Source organism: Populus trichocarpa, chromosome 8, assembly GCF_000002775.5.
Source record: "Populus trichocarpa isolate Nisqually-1 chromosome 8, P.trichocarpa_v4.1, whole genome shotgun sequence".
In the NCBI taxonomy this organism is placed as follows: Eukaryota; Viridiplantae; Streptophyta; class Magnoliopsida; order Malpighiales; family Salicaceae; genus Populus; species Populus trichocarpa.
The window spans coordinates 10,909,227-10,926,131 of NC_037292.2; the positions used below are offsets into that span (position 1 = coordinate 10,909,227).

A 16,905-nucleotide genomic window follows, 5' to 3' on the forward strand; every position below is an offset into this window, starting at 1 on the left:
AAAATGTGTTGTTTTATTCTTAATCTGTTTAGTTTGTCGCTCGTAACGACGAGGAGATCTAAATGCTTGCACTCAATGTGGACTGTTAAATAATAATTAACAAATTCTCTATGGTGTTTCTACTGTGTATGCATTGTAAGTGTGTCCCTTAAATTTAATTTTTTTTATGTACTTTTAGATTGTTTTAATGTGTTGAAGTCACAAATAATTTTTAAAAAATAATTTTTTTTATTTTGATATATTTTTAAATGAAAAACACTTTAAACTATCATCACTACCATAATTTCAAACACATCATTAAAAATATTCTACTCAGTAAAATTTCTCAGTTTTGAAGACATGGGGTGGGGTATTAATTTCCTTTTACAGGAAATAAAATTACATGTTCCCATTTGAATGAAAAAATAAAAGCCTTGAACATGAGGTTATTTTGATATTTTTTTTAGGTTACAATTAGAACATGAATTTACCTTTGGACATGACAAGATATCATGTATGCGTTTAGAGATATTTTAGTTATATCCAAATTATTGGGGGGAGGGGGGGGTTTAATAATTTTACATTGATTTTAACCATACAAGTACGTATTGACCTTCAAAAGTAAAAAGCCATAACCTTTGGGTTTTTATAGTGATTTCAATTTTTTGATGAATAATAGAATTACCATATTATCATTACCATTCAAATTTGTTAGCCTTGGGGCTTGATTGTCATTTTCTCACGTTTTTTTTTGTTTAGTACTAGGAATATTATTTTTTTTACAAATTAATAAACAATATAATTACTTAATTACCTTTAATGTTCAAATTTTTTAGCCTTGGGTTTAGGGGCTTGATTGTAATTTTCTAATGATTTTTTTGTCATTATTGTTTAGTCTTGGGGGCATTTTTGGTTTTGTGCAAGTTAAGAAAATAGAGAAACAATTGTACATGTGCCTCACACACATCAGTCGCTCCACCATTTTTGGACGACGCATGTTGATGATTTCAGTGGTGGCAATTATCATTCTGCCACATCATTTGATTCATCTCGACGTCCTCTACCTTCATGGATGGCGCATGAGCGTTTGGCTCTGCTGTTCAACCTGCTTTTCGGCGAATTTCAAATATTTTTTTTTTTTTTTTTTGCTAAAATTGAGTGCGGTTTGTACCTTTTGGATCGTTTTGATGTGCTGATATCAAAAATGATTTTTAAAAAATAAAAAAACATCATTGGCATGTATTTCGGCACGAAAAGCTATTTGAAAAGCAACCACTACCACACTCCCAAACACCCTCGTATGGTGGTTATGATTGGTTTGACTCCAATTTTCTTTTCTTTTTTTTCCTTCTCTTTCTTCCTCATATTGCGTGCTGGTTAATTTCTTTTTTCTTTTGATTCAGTCATTCTTGTCTTAATTGCAATTGTTTTATTTACATTGATTATCTATAATTCGATTTTATTTTTTATTTTATCCCTAGTGGTTTGATTTTGTTAACTTTTATTTTTATTAAATTTGATCTTCATTCTTATAATTGATATTTTTTTTGAATCATTTTCTTAATTGAATTGTTTTTTTTTCTAATTTCATCCCTGAGCATTTATTTTCATTTAATTTTTATGTCAAATTTGGTCTCAATTCTTTTAATTTTTATTTTTTGAATAATTTTCTTAATTGATTTGTTTTTGCAATTCTATCCCTAAATATTTAATTTCATTTAATTTTCCCTAAACATTTAATTTCATTTGATTTTTTTATCGAATTTAGTCCTAATTCTTTTAATTGCTATTTGTTTTGTTCTGCATTGTTTTTTTCATTGACTTTTTTTTTTCTCAATTTCACCCCTCAATATTTGTTCGATAAAAAATCTTACTTTTTTGTTTTTTTGGGTTTACCTTTAATGGGGTTATCTCAGTCTTATGACCTGGATCATAAATCTAAGAGATTAGCCTAAGTTGACTTTGGTATTTTTTTAAAACTTTTTTTTTTAAATTGGATGGTTAAATTGAAAAAAAGGGAAAAATTCAACAACAAAAAAATAATCAAAAGAATGAGGGCTAAATTCAAAAAAACATAAAATTTGATTGAATAACAAAATTAAAAACAATTAAAGCTCTAACAAAAGAGCCAAAGGTCAAAATCAAAAATCAAAAATCAAAAGAATAAGAATCAAATTGGAAAAAATAATATATGAAAAATTATAATTGAATGATTGAATTGAAAACATAAAAAACTTTTGTAAAAGGGCCAATGACAAAAATAAAGCCACCCGAAATATAAGGACTGGAATTGAAAAACAAAAGGAACAAAGGACAAACATGTAGTTGTTAGAGAACCAATTCAATCCAATAGGTTAAGCTGTTAGATAAGGTCTTAAGATATGATTAATATTTTTCTCTAACACACCCCCTCAAGTGAAAGTCTTTTAATCTTGGAACTTGCATATGCTCACACTATTTTGTGCTTAATTTTTATCAAATAAAAAAAAATAGTGAGATTTAAACCCGTGACCGCTTAGTCATTAAGATTTTGATACCATATCAAAGAACCAATTCAATTCAAAAGCTTAAGTTGTTAAGTAAAGTCTAGATATTATTTATGTTATTCTCTAATAGCAGTTACGCCGGGAGAGAGAGAGAAGAAGGAAGAAAAAAAGAAGAAATGCTGACTGATGATAAACCGCCCATCAACTGTCGTTAAGCGCCACATCAGGAGAAATGGGACGTGGTGGCGCTTCTAGGGATACGATGAAAGACCAGGTTTGAGCAATTGGTGGCGTCGCACACGCCACCTTTTTTTATACATCTTTTCATCATATCTGTAGATGTTCATTCATTATATTTTATTGATATGTTCGACCTTACGTAATATTTTTTATGACGTGAGTTTATTCAATTAGCTTCATTTGTATTTATCATTTGAGTCATGAGATTTTTACGATTGATTTATCTTTTATATTTTTAAATAAATAAGTTTAGAAAACACATCAGGTGAATGCCTTATTTTTACAGTTTCTTCTTGGTTATTGTTAAAGACTTTTATTTATTTAAATAAATAATTATTAATTTATTTAGCTGGATGATTGCATAAACTTTTCAATTTACATTTTGAATTTTTTATATAAAAAACACATTTGAAGAGCTTGTATACCTGATATTTTTTTGATAAAAGTTTTTTACAATCCATGCTTTGCAGCGGGTTAAATAGCTAGTATAAACTATTGAAACTTCATATGATACCTTAAACATTTAGTTTATATGATTTTTTTAATATAATATTAAAGTTTTGATGATTAAATAGTTATAAACTTGAAACACATAATTTAATATTTGTTTTTAATTAAAATTAATTAAAAACACAAGATAATATAAATATTTATAAATTTTAAATTTTAAAAGCTTATAATTAACAATAAATAATATAGATAAAATCTTAAAAATTCATCTAACTAGTTAAATTTCTAGATTGAAATGTTACTTCACATTTACATTTACTATTCAACTTAATCTTGAAGCCGTGAAACACCAGGATTCTTTTGGATTCTCCGCCTTCATGTCAGAGCTATAAAGTTAGAAAAAAGTCTCAGTGAACAGGGAGCATAATAAGAACAAACCGTCCCGAATTGCGATCCTTCTCCAAGTCGATGATGGGAACAATTTCATTTCATGTATTCTTTTTGGAACAATAAGAGCACTTCAATTTTTTTTTAATACCAACCGACCGCTACGCGTGGTGTGCCGGTGATTCTGATTTATCAATCGCAAAGCGTTTTGGATTTTGGGAGAGAAAATCCTTCTTGACACAAGCACTAGTAAACATGGATCTGCATCCAGCTATCCGTTGTAATCACATTTAAAATTTTCACACGTCGGTATGGTTTTCGTTGAGAATTTTACCTTGTTGCCATCACACTTTCAAGCGTAGCTTGTAGGGGTAGGGCTCGGTTCATCTCCGATTAAAATAATCTTTAAATTTTCTGGACTCCTTGGCCTGACTAGACGGAATAACCAAAGGATTTTGAAATAAAAGGGCACTTTCGTCCGATGAAAAAACGGATTTCTTAAGAATATTTACTTTATTTCTCTTTAAATATCCATTCCCTTGTCTTGTTGTTGTCTTGTTGGGCCCCACAAAACCTCCCAAATTCTATGGGCTAGTGGATGGGCCCATGTAATCCTCCACCTCCAAACATTTTCCGTACAGTGATATGGGCTAAGTACTTGCTTTTGAACTTTGACCGACTGATATTTTGAGATCCAAAAACAGCTTTAATGGCATCTTGATCCTCTTGAAAGCGATACTCAGCAGATAATGCCAGTGAAAAATGCTTTTTCACATCGGTTTGTCCAATCATGAAGGTTAGAAAAAAAATGATCACATGATTTTCGTAAGACGATGGCTTTGCTTTGCCCGCTGCATGAATGAAGCTTGAAAGGAAAGGGTTTCACTTTCACTTTATGATTTTATTGGAGATTACAAAAGGTGAGCTTACTTGCTGGGACATCGAGAGCAAACCATCATCCATTCTGCTTTTCCTGTGTGTGCCATACCTTAAACTTTATCTTTCGATGGATCCGTTATATTTATTTTTACGCATCTCTCGAGTCCAACTACGCGTACATGTGCACATTATCACAAACATTTTCTCATTGAAACTTCTTCTCCATTTCCTACCCTGTTTTTCTTTTTTTCTCCTTTAGTTCAATCTAGGCGCCATATTTGAACACGCACGCACGCATATAGATTAAGAGTTAACAGACCATATTCGTCACCAATCAAACGAATGTTCAAGAGCTTTCAAACTGATAAGAAACAGTACTGACAATTACTTATCCAGGTCACCTTTTTGCCATGATTGAGATTCCAGGCACGCACCACCAAACTTTTCACACAAGGGTTAGGTTGTCGGTGTCTCGTGCGAAAAGAAAAGCTCAATTTGGAACATATTCGGGTTCTCATACCCTTTGGCATTTATTTATTTATTATCTATCTTCTTGGTTGAAAACATCAAGTTATAAATTATAATACTGAAACAATCAGCAATCAGGAATTTGGAGCAGCATTGCGCCCAGGCGTTAATTCATATGAGATTTTGTGCCAAACGTTGGCAAAAGAATTGGCTTTCAAGGAGCTGGATTCTTTAACATCTCCTTCTCATCCATCAACCCAGAGTAGACTGTGTTTTGCGTTGGCCTGTGGGAGTGGAAGGAACAGAGAGAAGACTCTGCGGGTTCTGAATGTGTTGGATTTTTCGGACTCTGAGAGTTACTTTTTCATTTTTAAAAGTGTTTGGTAGAGCTTTGTACTGGCTTCTTTTAATTTTAAACTATGTGTCAAATACAAGACAAGAACATATGTTATGCAGCTCAATCTTATATCTGTCAGGTCCAGTCTATTTCCATTTGCACTATTTTGTATAGCCTATTGCCATAACGTGGATTTTTTTTATGCTCCACATAATATTACAGATGGGTTCTTCCGAGCCCATGGTTTAAAGGGATTGTCCCCTGATTTCTTGAGGTAGCCTGCTCAAAACAAGCCCAGCAATATCCCTCTTCGACTAACCAATCACAGAACCCGTATTCCATGTCGCCACATCATTAAACCCTAGTACAATCTCACTAACGCATCTCTCTCTTCAAAGCTGAAGCTGGTGGATCCCACCCACATGTCTATGGAGTATGGCCCTTCTGTCTTAAAAGAAAAAACGATCCATGATTAAGATTCTCCAAAATTAAAAATGAATATTTCTCATTACATGGAATTTTCTATGTATGTGAATTTTATACTTAGAGCCCTCGTTGGTTAGAAAAACGAATTCATGACTCTCATCAACATTACACAGTTGCCAAACAGTTATGCTGAGAGAACAACAAATTAAAAGGAACCTTTGTTATTATTAAAAAAAAAAAACAATTGTTTTTGTTGTTACACCTGATGGAGCCACTCACAAATTAGGTTGAGCTATTCACCTTAAGTTCAGACAGTAATACTTCGCCTATTTATGTAGTCTCTTCCATTTCAGCTTTCAGGGATTAAAATAGCGTGCAATTAAAGTGTGTTTGGAGGTGACGTTCTCCGATTATTATAATTTATAAGTTAATATTTGATTCGACACTAAATGATCCCATAGAGATCTTGAATTGACAATAAATAGGAACCTGGAATTATTATATTGTTACTCTATGCGTATTTGACTGGTAATAGCTGTTGGGTGGGGAATGCAAAACACGTTTGGAGTATAAAGAGGAAGGTATAATAGAGTTATCAATCGAGGAAGAGGCACGCCAACTGGAATCAAGGACTTGCCAGTTGCCATCAATAATGTCAGTCTATCAATCCTCGAGTGAAAAAGATTTCGGGTTAAAAGAAAGAGCTGGCTGAGATGGATCCAGTTGCTGGCCTTGCAGCTATAGTTTGATTCTCCTCTAATTGTGCTGCATTCGACTTGTAAATAGGGCTTCTATGAGTTTTGGCCTTGTAAAAAAAATCTTATTTGAGGACAGAGTGAACTTGTTTCTTTTTATATATATATATATGATCGAAGTTACATTAAGCGGTAAAAAAATTGAATCAGCAATTTGTAGCCCAAAGGATATTATACCTAGTTTTGTCATTTCTCGTTAGCCATATTCTAGAAAATAATGTACGCTGGTGTATCACTTACTGAATTAATAGTATTTTGAAAACAACATCTACAGTGCAGACAAATCCATATCCTCTTTCATCATTAGCTTAGCTAGAGTGGAATGGTATGACTGGCTTTCGGGAAAATGAGACGCTGCTAGTGGCTGGGAGCAGTACGAGCGGGCAACGTCCTCGTACGGTTCGTGAGAAACAAAAATGGCCTGTTTAAGGGGAGTGATAACCGGCAACCAGGTAAGAAGACCCTACTGTTGACAGCATAGGCCCTAATTCAGTGGACACAGAATAAGCCTACACATGCAGTGGTTTCTCCGATGCACATGCAGCTTTTATATCTTCACTCCATAATCTCAGATCCTACTTTCTTTTCGTGTATTGGGACTCCTTCGTCAGTCAGAGACAGCAGCAGATAAGGCAAGAGTGACAATCGCAAATGGTTTCGTCATACGAAACTTTATTTACCCGGGTCAAAAGAGTTGATTTAATTAACCAAGCCAGCATCATCATGAGATATTAACAAAGCTTTGCACGCCTAGTGTTTTGATCCATCTCCACTCTGAGACCAAGTCCAGCTAGTTCAGGCATATCAACTGACCCTTGAAGCTCCAGTTCAGCAACTGCCTGTTGGTTTTCTGAATTCCCTTCCAATATAGGTTCCTCCCACTTCCTTAAAAATGGGTTGTCTTCATCTGTAACACATTGTTGTAACATCAGAAGCATCCCATTCTCCTGCCTAATGTCATCTTGCACGTGTTTTCTTCGGTGAGCACAATTGCTTAAGACAGCAACTAAGTACCTCCGAAATCCTTTATATGGACACAATTTAGGGAAGTATGAAGTAGTTGCTTCTTGGTTATCAGCCTGCCTCAAGGCTTTCCTGATTTTTGCCGGAGGCCCTAGTTCACGAAGCAGGCATAAGAGCAAATCAAGAAGTCCAGATGAAAAAAGTGTATCAACAACATCAACCAAATCCTCGTCTATGCCAACTCCACCATTGGTAGCACATATATCTCTTAACATGGCGTGTGAGTAACCAAGGACATCAATCACAGCAGATCCTGTCGGAAGCCCAGATTCACCTCTTGAACCAAACTCATTGGCTTCAACTGATTTCTTGAATATTCCAAAAATGCACAAAGCAAAATGGTTGAGGATGGTAATCTCCTTCAGTCGCTCATTCAAAATCTCCGACACAACATTCAAAGATATGCTTGTTCAGTCAAAAATGGATTGCCACTTAAACTAATTTCCTCTCCATTATCACAATTACTACCCACACCATATAATCTTGACAAGAGTCGATGGAGGTGAACATCCTCTAAACAAATCCTCGAGAGAAGCAACTTCAGCCAATCTTCTCCAAAACCAACAGGTAAAACAACAACATAAAATAATCATAAATACAATACAAATAAAAAGTGATAGAGAATAGAATACTTAAAGGCTAGCATGATTGTGCAGAATAATCAAAATATTACCTGAAGATGCAGTCCGAATAATTTCAGTGACAGTAGGCAACCCTGGATCTCCACAAAGCTGCGAAACTAATTCACGGCTTCCGTCACAAGAAGCATAAATAATCATAAAAAGAGGATCACAAGTCTCCCAACTCCGGACTTTTGCAAGCACGGGGCGAAATTAGGAGGATGGCAAGGGCCCCGATCATTCTTAGGAATTTTTTTTTCGGTGGCCTCCTTTAACAATTAGATTTTTAAACTTAAAAAAAAAAAATCTTAAATTTTTTCCCTCCTGAATTTTTTTTCTTTAATTTGACACTCCCAAACTAAAATTTCTAACTCCGCCTCTTATTAAACATTGTATAGTTTTCTTTTCCAAACTAGAAGGATTATCATTACATTTTTAAATTTCTTTTTCTTTTTTTTTAGTATCTTGGCTATTGTTATTGTTTCTAAAATTTCTTTAGTATTTTTTCATAAAGTTGATTATTTTGGATAACTTTATTTACTAGTATTTTTAAGTGTTGTTTATAAATAGAATTTAGTGGCTATTATTGATACTTTAGCTTCAATTTCGATACATTTTCTTCATTTTTTATTTTTTATTTTTTTTATTTTTGTTTGGGATTCATTGTGTGATCTCCACTTTTGGTGGTATGGTGGGTTGTCCTTTGAATAATCATCTCTTCTTCTTTTCCATTTATTTCTTCTACCCTAGTTCTTTCTTATCTTTTGGGCAAAGGTTCATTCACTTCACGGAATGATTTAGAACTTGTGAGATGAGATTGATGATTTTTCATCAAAAACTCATGATTTTTTTTAGTTATAAGAAGCCATGAAATTAGTTCCGAATACCTTTTGAAATTACGTTCTTTATATTGTTGTTGCAGGACAATATTTGAGGCATGAAAAATAAAGAATTTCTTCTCTAACATTTGGTATTTTGTGATATTTTAACCACACAATTTCGGTTGTGAGGTAATTTTAAAAATAACAAAATTATATTTACTAACCGATTTAAAATCTTATAACCTTAGGTGCAACCAATCATAACGAGCTTGAGAGAGTGGTAAACTTTTGGTAGTTATATATTTTCTTTAGATTTTGCCAGAAAACAAGAGGATATTTTATTGTGAGGTATTCGACTTTTAATCATTCATTGAGATGGCGGGGAATAAAAATCATTACTTTTGTGCAATCATGCAAGGATGCATTATTTTTTTTCTTTGATGGTTTCTCCAAGATTCATAGCTTCCAGATGAATTTTAGCGTTAAGGATCCATGAAAAAAAGTTATTCCTAGATATATCAAGAGCGATAAAAGTAAAGTTTTGTCGGATTCGACATTATCTATAAAAAAAGAAACAACTTATTAAATAAAATCATGAATATAAAAGAAGAAAAATCAGTCTTGTAATACTGCTATTCATTTCTTTAGAAATACTATTTATTCCAGAGCTGTATTTAATTTATTTAATTATTCGTAAACTTACAATACTAGTTCTTCAAGAACTTTAAATCTTGATAAATAAAAATGAAAGAAAATTTGTCAAAATAAGTTATAGAGTCAAATATATTTCCTAAAATATGAACAATAATGAAGAGGAAAAATATTGAAATTAATACAAGCCATGTAACATAGGAGTTTATGTGTGCGAAGATTTCAAATTAAATGGAGTAATTAATCATGCAGATAATATGTTAACAAGATAAAAAAACAAGTAAAAACATACATATTCAAAATAAAACCTTAAAGAGAAGTTCATACATTTTTTTTATATATTGTTTCCAATAATACTTAGAATATAAGATAAATAGTCTATTTATAGCAGAAAAAATTAAGAACATTAAGGACATTAAAAAGTCATGAAAAATAAATAAACTAAACCCAAAAATCATAAAATTTAAAAAATTCTAATATATATAATTATAGATTTTATAATAATACATATCTTCTTGTGCTTTTGTGATAAATATGAATTAGATTTAGACGCGTCTATTTCATCAAGGAAAGGGAATAAAAAAAAAAAGAAACATTAATGCCCTTTCAAAAATTTCCAAACAATAAATGACAATTGTGGTTTTGACGTATGGCATTACCTTTTCGGAAATAATAATGGGACTCCCAAGAAAACTTTGCTTTCACCTCTTCTTCCTGCCTCTGAATCTGGCTGTAAAACAGGCAGAATTCAGTATAGAAGCCGTCATCACTGTCAAAAAAATAATACTTTTTTTTTTTAAAAAAAAAAACATCAAGTCGACGGATTGAAAATTTGAAACTGAAAGAGATGGCTTTTTCCTCGAAAACTACTTGCTGTGTTGCATCTTTGAATTCTAAATTTCTAACGAGGAAGGTTCTTCGAATCCCGTTCTTCGGGCGCCGTCCTTTTTTACTTTCTTTCTTTACGATGAAGATTATGATCAAATCAAATTACTCATTAATTAAAGTTAAATTTCTTTATCGAACTATTTTAAAAACATTATATTTTAAATATCAACCCAAAACATCAGTAAATATTATTACAAGAAAAGCTAATTGACACGGTGTTTTTACAAAAGCTTAATTATTATTTATCTTCTCATATTTAACTACTGTAAATTATAATAATAAACTTTTAAAAAAATTTAATTTGATCATTGAACTGGTTTTTACATAATTAAGCTTTTTTATTTTAAATTCAAGTCCAATTACATGTCTTTTTAGGAGTGAGAGTTGAATTAAAAGATAAGAGACTGAAATGATAAAAGAGAGTCAAATTGATGGCAAATATATAATTTGTTTGGAGATTTCATTTTCATTCCTTATTCTTTTAAGCTATTAGGTTAAGTGGTCCCTATAATTTTTAAAAATACATTTTGATATCAAACTTTATTTTTTTATTTTTAAATTATTTTTTGGATGAAAAAGAGAGAGATGATCGATAAATTTCGATTTAGAAAGAGAAAGTTGTCGTTAGGGAAGTTTTAGGCCAATAAAGCACACAATATTTGTATAAAAATATTTCATATAACGAGGGGAGTTAAGATTATGTGTTTTTTTACCTTGAAAACACATAAAAAAATATATTTGAACTCATGAAGATTTTTTGTTCTGGTTTAATTTCGGGTTTTTTTAGGCCATGATTTGATTTAACAAGGTTTCTCGGGTATTTCTAGATATTTTGGGTAAAAAAATTGAAAATGAGTTTTTTAATGGAAAAAACCTCCCCGTTTTCCAACTACCACAATGTTTGGATTCTTGGATTTCAGACAATGTGTAGTCTTTTTTTTTAAAAAAAGCAATAGGACGAATAACATGTCGTGTATGGTGTTTCCATATTGATGACCCGAGTTAAGGTTTGACATCTTTTTTTGTTTTATTTTTTTTAATATCATTGTTCGATATTATTTTTTTATATATATAAAAAAATAGTTTTTTGGTTTTTTTTCTATCGAATTATCCTAACATCATAGCATAGAACACGAGTTTGTCAGGTTAATTCGAATTAGCTCGCCCCTTCGTGTCAAGATTACATGTCTACCGTGTTGGTCCAATCTCATTCTTTTCTTTTATTTTTTTTAATAGTTTTTATTTTTTTAATTTAGATTTTTTTATATTTTTTAAAATGATTTTTGAGTTTGTATTTCACTTCTCAATGATTTTTTTTTTGCTTATTAAAAAACCAATCTTGGCTTGGGTTCATAGGTTTGATAAGTTCACCAACTGACCAGATATGCTTTTTGTTTTTTAATCCTTTAATTATTTTGATCAATTTTATCCTTTAATATTAGATTTTTTTTTTTACTTTATGTAGTGATTATTTATATAGGTTGGTGCTCAATTTTGTGACTATATATTTTTATAATATAATTATAAAAATAGTTTATAAATTTTTTAATTAAACTCAATGGAGTCCATGACATGAATCATTGGGAGACTGAAATCGATCTAATCTGTCATTGTTTTAGTAATTTTTTTTTTAAAAAATCATCATCTTAAAGATGAATAAATTTTATGATTTCAAGATTCACTCATTAAACCAAATTTAATAACAATATTCTCGCTTTAAATATTTTTTAAACATTTTAAAGAATTAGTTCATTGACCGCAGATTGCAGACAAATAGACTAAGTTTATCCTAAAAATATTCCTGAAAAACATTAACGATTGTCTTTGATTTCAATGTTCCCAGCAACACCAGCACAAAAAAATAACCTTGTTTTGTCAAGTCGAAATAATTCACTGCAGTGATTTCTTTTTAATTGCGAGGAAGTACTGGGATTTCTGACTAGAAACCTCAAATATTAGGTAATTGAGTCATTGTACCCATCCCTTAACAGCAAGTCCTCACGATCACTAAATTATATATAAAAAAAAAGAAGTAATTTTTAAAAATAAAGTCATATTAATTGAGCTGACAACCAAGCAATTATGCCTTTCCTATAGCAACGTGATTACGGGCCGTACATGTGTATAATTTCCTAGACAAATTTTAAAGAAACCATCAATAATGTCTTAAAAAATTTCCAATTCATTCATTTTCTCGGCGAAAGCTTTCGGTGAAGTATTAAAATCCTACACATTTAAATCATGCAAATAGAGATAGCTAAAAGACATGCTCGGACCTCCAGCCATCAAATTTGATGGACGAGCATTTGAAAAACGATGACCGACCATGTGACCAAATCTAATCCAACTTCTCTAGCTATGCAGTACTGACCTGTTTGCATCACGGGCCGGATAGAAAGAGCCTGTTTGGAAGTGTTTTTTATAAAATTAAAATTTTTTTTTTGCTTTGAAGTAATATGTTTTTGATGTTTTTAAATCATTTTGATGTGCTGATCTCAAAAATGATTTTTAAAAAATAAAAAAAATATTATTGGCACACTTTTCTGAGTGAAAAACATTTTGAAAAACAACCATAACCACACTGTTAAACATCCTCAAAATTGGAGGCAACAAATTTGATAGAAGATGTTTTTATGTTTTAAAAATATTTTAATTTTTTTTATTTAATAATATTTTTTTTTATTTTTAAATTATCTTGATGTATTAATATTAAAAATAATTTTTAAAAAATAAAAAATATTTTAAAATATAATCACAGCCACTCTAAACAGAACACATAACATCTTTTTAGTTGGATTATTAGTTTTGTTGTCGATTTTTTCCGACATCATTGAAATTTGAAAATCTCACATGGAATCGTAAGAAAATGTAGGGTCCTCGTACTAGAAAAATCGTACTCTGTCACTCTATAGGGTAGGGTAGGTTCGGTCTCTCACGGGATGTTTGGTATTAGTTAATTTTTAAAATGTATTTTATTTAAAAATATATTAAAATAATGTATTTTTATTTTTTTAAAAATTTATTATATAAAAATATTAATTTTATTTATTTAAAACAAAAAATAATTTTAATTTTAATAAAAAATAAATTAAAACTCAATGCAAAACAGGCTTTAACATCATAATAAAATTATAGAGTCACGAATTTATTGAATCAATTTTAAATCGATGTTATTTGTTCTCTTTAAAGGAACAACCTTGTATTGGATAATTGTTTTTTTTTTTTAAATCCATGGATTTAATAATTATTTATTCTATCAATTAAAGTTTAAACAGGGTAATTTCTAAACTAGATGAAAATAAAATTCGATCCCAACTAGATTACAGGTTAATATGTTATCAGATTGATACACAGTGCAGGGCTGAATTTAAATAAACAGGCGAAGGACTGGTGCAGGCCAGATTAATAATTATTAAATACAAAACAGAGAAAAAGGAAGCTGAAAACTGTGTCCAGGTTCATCCTCCCAATTCTCCAATTCCTATATAAATGCAATGTCTCTCGATGTCTCCTACTCCAAGCCAAATCTGCACCATCTGGCTTAGACTTACCAAGCATTTTTTTCTCATATTTTACTAGTAGTTTTCCAAAGTACCCTCGTCTGCTTCATTAATCAACTGCCCTCCCAGAAATCAAACTTGGAGAGAGAGAGAGCAAATTGAGTACCCTGCTTACCAATGGCTACCATGTCTGCCCTCTTCACCAAAACCTCATATCCTCCTCACTCTCTCCCAAAATCATTCAATACCCGTTTTAGCCCTACCCTCAAACTATCGTTTGCGCCCAAAATCCAATGGAAACGAGTCAGAATTCAATCCGGGTTGATCGACCCAGATGGTGGAAAACTTGTTGAACTATTCGTTGAAAAGTCGCAAAAAGATGCTAAAAAGAAAGAGGCAATTTCATTGCCTAAAGTGAAGTTAACAATGATTGATATTCAATGGCTGCATGTTTTGAGTGAAGGGTGGGCAAGTCCTCTCCGCGGATTCATGAGAGAATCCGAGTTCCTCCAAACTCTTCATTTCAACTCGCTCCGTTTGGAAAACGGGTCGGTTGTTAACATGTCGGTGCCTATTGTGCTCGCTATTGATGATTTGCAGAAGCAGAGCATTGGCGAGTCCAAGAGGGTTGCTCTTGTTGATTCAGATGACAATACTGTTGCCATCTTGAGCGAGTAAGAATAATTTTCTTTTTGTTAAATTTGATGCTATTTGCATGTTTGAGTTGCGTTGGTGGAGGATGAATACATGAAGTTTATATTTTTGTATTTGTGTTTGAAAGTGATAATGAATTAGATTAAATTAATGTTTATATTCTTATGATGTGATTTGTGCTTGTGCGTTGGTCTGCTTTAGATGGAAGCACCCTCTTTCCTTTTCCGATCATGCTAGGACAAGTGTACCATAGAAAGAAATGTATAGCATGTCAAGTATTGTTCATAGTTGCTGATGTCAGACAAATTAGATGATTGTTCTGCAAGTTTTAATAGGCATATCCTTTGATGGTCTCATTTCTCATCCACCAACGCATGTGAAGTCATAGATTGTGTAAAGATTTTTTGCTATCCAATTCGATTGATGTTGAAGAAACTCCTAATTGATTAACCTGTATCCTGATTTATTTAGTTGTTTCTTTCTTTCAGTGTAGAGATATATAAGCACCCCAAAGAAGAACGGATTGCGAGAACATGGGGAACTACTGCCCCTGGTTTACCTTACGTTGAAGAAACCATAGCTGGATCTGGAAACTGGCTGATTGGAGGGGACTTGGAGGTGATAGAACCAATCAAGTATCATGATGGTCTCGATCATTTTCGATTGTCTCCTGCAGAACTCCGTGAAGAATTCACTAGGCGCAATGCCGATGCTGTCTTTGCATTCCAGCTCAGGAATCCTGTGCACAATGGGCATGCTTTACTCATGACAGATACTCGTAGACGGCTTCTTGAGATGGGATACAAGAATCCCATCCTTTTGCTTCATCCATTGGGAGGCTACACAAAGGCAGATGATGTTCCACTTAGCTGGAGAATGAAGCAACATGTGAAGGTATGTGCCCCCCCCCCCCCCCCTTTTTTTTTTTGTCTCTACATGGATTCGATTGTTGTTGAGTTATTTTATCCAGACTAAAACTTTCCTGTTTCCCAGAAGCTTAGTCTAATACTGATTTTGTTTGATGATGATCATAAATTCTTAGGTACTTGAGGATGGTGTTCTTGATCCAGAAACAACTGTGGTCTCAATATTCCCATCTCCCATGCACTATGCTGGTCCAACTGAGGTGCAGTGGCATGCAAAAGCTCGGATTAATGCAGGAGCTAACTTTTACATTGTCGGCAGGGATCCAGCTGGAATGAGCCATCCAGTTGAGAAAAGAGATTTATATGATGCTGATCATGGAAAGAAGGTGTTGAGTGTGGCCCCTGGACTTGAGCGGTTAAACATCCTTCCTTTCAGGGTATGTATTTTGTTGTCATCAAAATCATTGATATTGCACATGTAACCTTTGATAGTAATTTGAAAAAAATCGTGGTTGTTGCAATTGGATGCAGGTTGCTGCATATGACAAGACTCAGGGTAAAATGGCATTCTTTGATCCCTCAAGGCCCGGAGACTTCCTCTTTATTTCTGGAACAAAGGTATGCAGCCCAACGTATTTTTCATATTCTGATTGTCTAAAAGATATTGGAAATAAGACAAATAAGAGGAAAAAGTTTCGGACTATGTGAAACAGAGGGAGTAACTTCGTATTTTTGGTTTATATAATTATGTCTATCCTTTTGCTTCATGTGACAACGCTTGCTTGTACCCTGCAGATGAGAACACTTGCAAAGAACAAAGAGAACCCTCCTGATGGATTCATGTGCCCTGGTGGCTGGAAAGTGTTGGTCGAATACTATGACAGTTTGAGTCTGGCAAACAACGGCAAAGTCCCAGAACCTGTTCCAGCTTAGATGGAGTTCAGGATTTGCTGTGCCATACTTTTTATGCCATCTGATTGGGAGAAACTTTGAAACTTATTTATCTTCATCTTATGGTCCAGCTTTTGTATAGATTCTCTGTTCAGATCTCTAATAAAATCACGAGGCACTGGAGCAGGGACAAAAAACTTGCCTCAATTTGTAATTAGATTGCCCGCTGTGGCATCTCGCTTTGGCACACTAGCATGTGTGCTGGATGCGTTGTATCATAGTGCGGCTGTGCTTCTATTAAAGACATAGTTGGGGTGTTTGTTTAATGTTTTTGGGACATAGTTGTGATGCATTGTATCACATGCACTGAAAGAAGCCCTAACGAGGGATGCTCGTCGCTTGAGCTACCAATTTCCTGCACCTGTTTTAATGTGTGTTCTGAAGTGGTAGACCTTTATCATTTCAGCAGGATCCTTTCTTTCAGGTCTTTGCATCCACGTCATTTGGAATCTGTCGTCGTTCTACTGGATATGGAAGCCACACATCAGACCTGATTAATAATGCATGTTCCAGCACTCCATGTT

At 32.8% G+C, this 16,905-nt stretch overlaps 2 protein-coding genes across 2 annotated transcripts; one reads left to right on the plus strand and one right to left on the minus strand.

Moving 5' to 3' along the window:
- Positions 1-6,627: 6,627 nt before the first annotated feature.
- On the minus strand, positions 6,628-8,404 carry LOC7473434 (uncharacterized). The gene is made up of 2 exons (XM_024606803.2): positions 8,104-8,404; positions 6,628-7,979 (listed from the first exon to the last, which is right to left on the minus strand). The coding sequence occupies exon 2, from the start codon at positions 7,643-7,645 to the stop codon at positions 7,139-7,141; it is 507 nt and encodes a 168-aa protein (XP_024462571.1). The 5' UTR covers positions 7,646-7,979; positions 8,104-8,404; the 3' UTR covers positions 6,628-7,138.
- Positions 8,405-13,826: 5,422 nt separating this feature from the next.
- Positions 13,827-16,647, plus strand: LOC7473435 (ATP sulfurylase 1, chloroplastic). Its single transcript, XM_024605955.2, has 5 exons — positions 13,827-14,584; positions 15,053-15,458; positions 15,607-15,867; positions 15,962-16,048; positions 16,226-16,647. The coding sequence occupies exons 1-5, from the start codon at positions 14,088-14,090 to the stop codon at positions 16,361-16,363; spliced, it is 1,389 nt and encodes a 462-aa protein (XP_024461723.1). The 5' UTR covers positions 13,827-14,087; the 3' UTR covers positions 16,364-16,647.
- Positions 16,648-16,905: the final 258 nt, after the last annotated feature.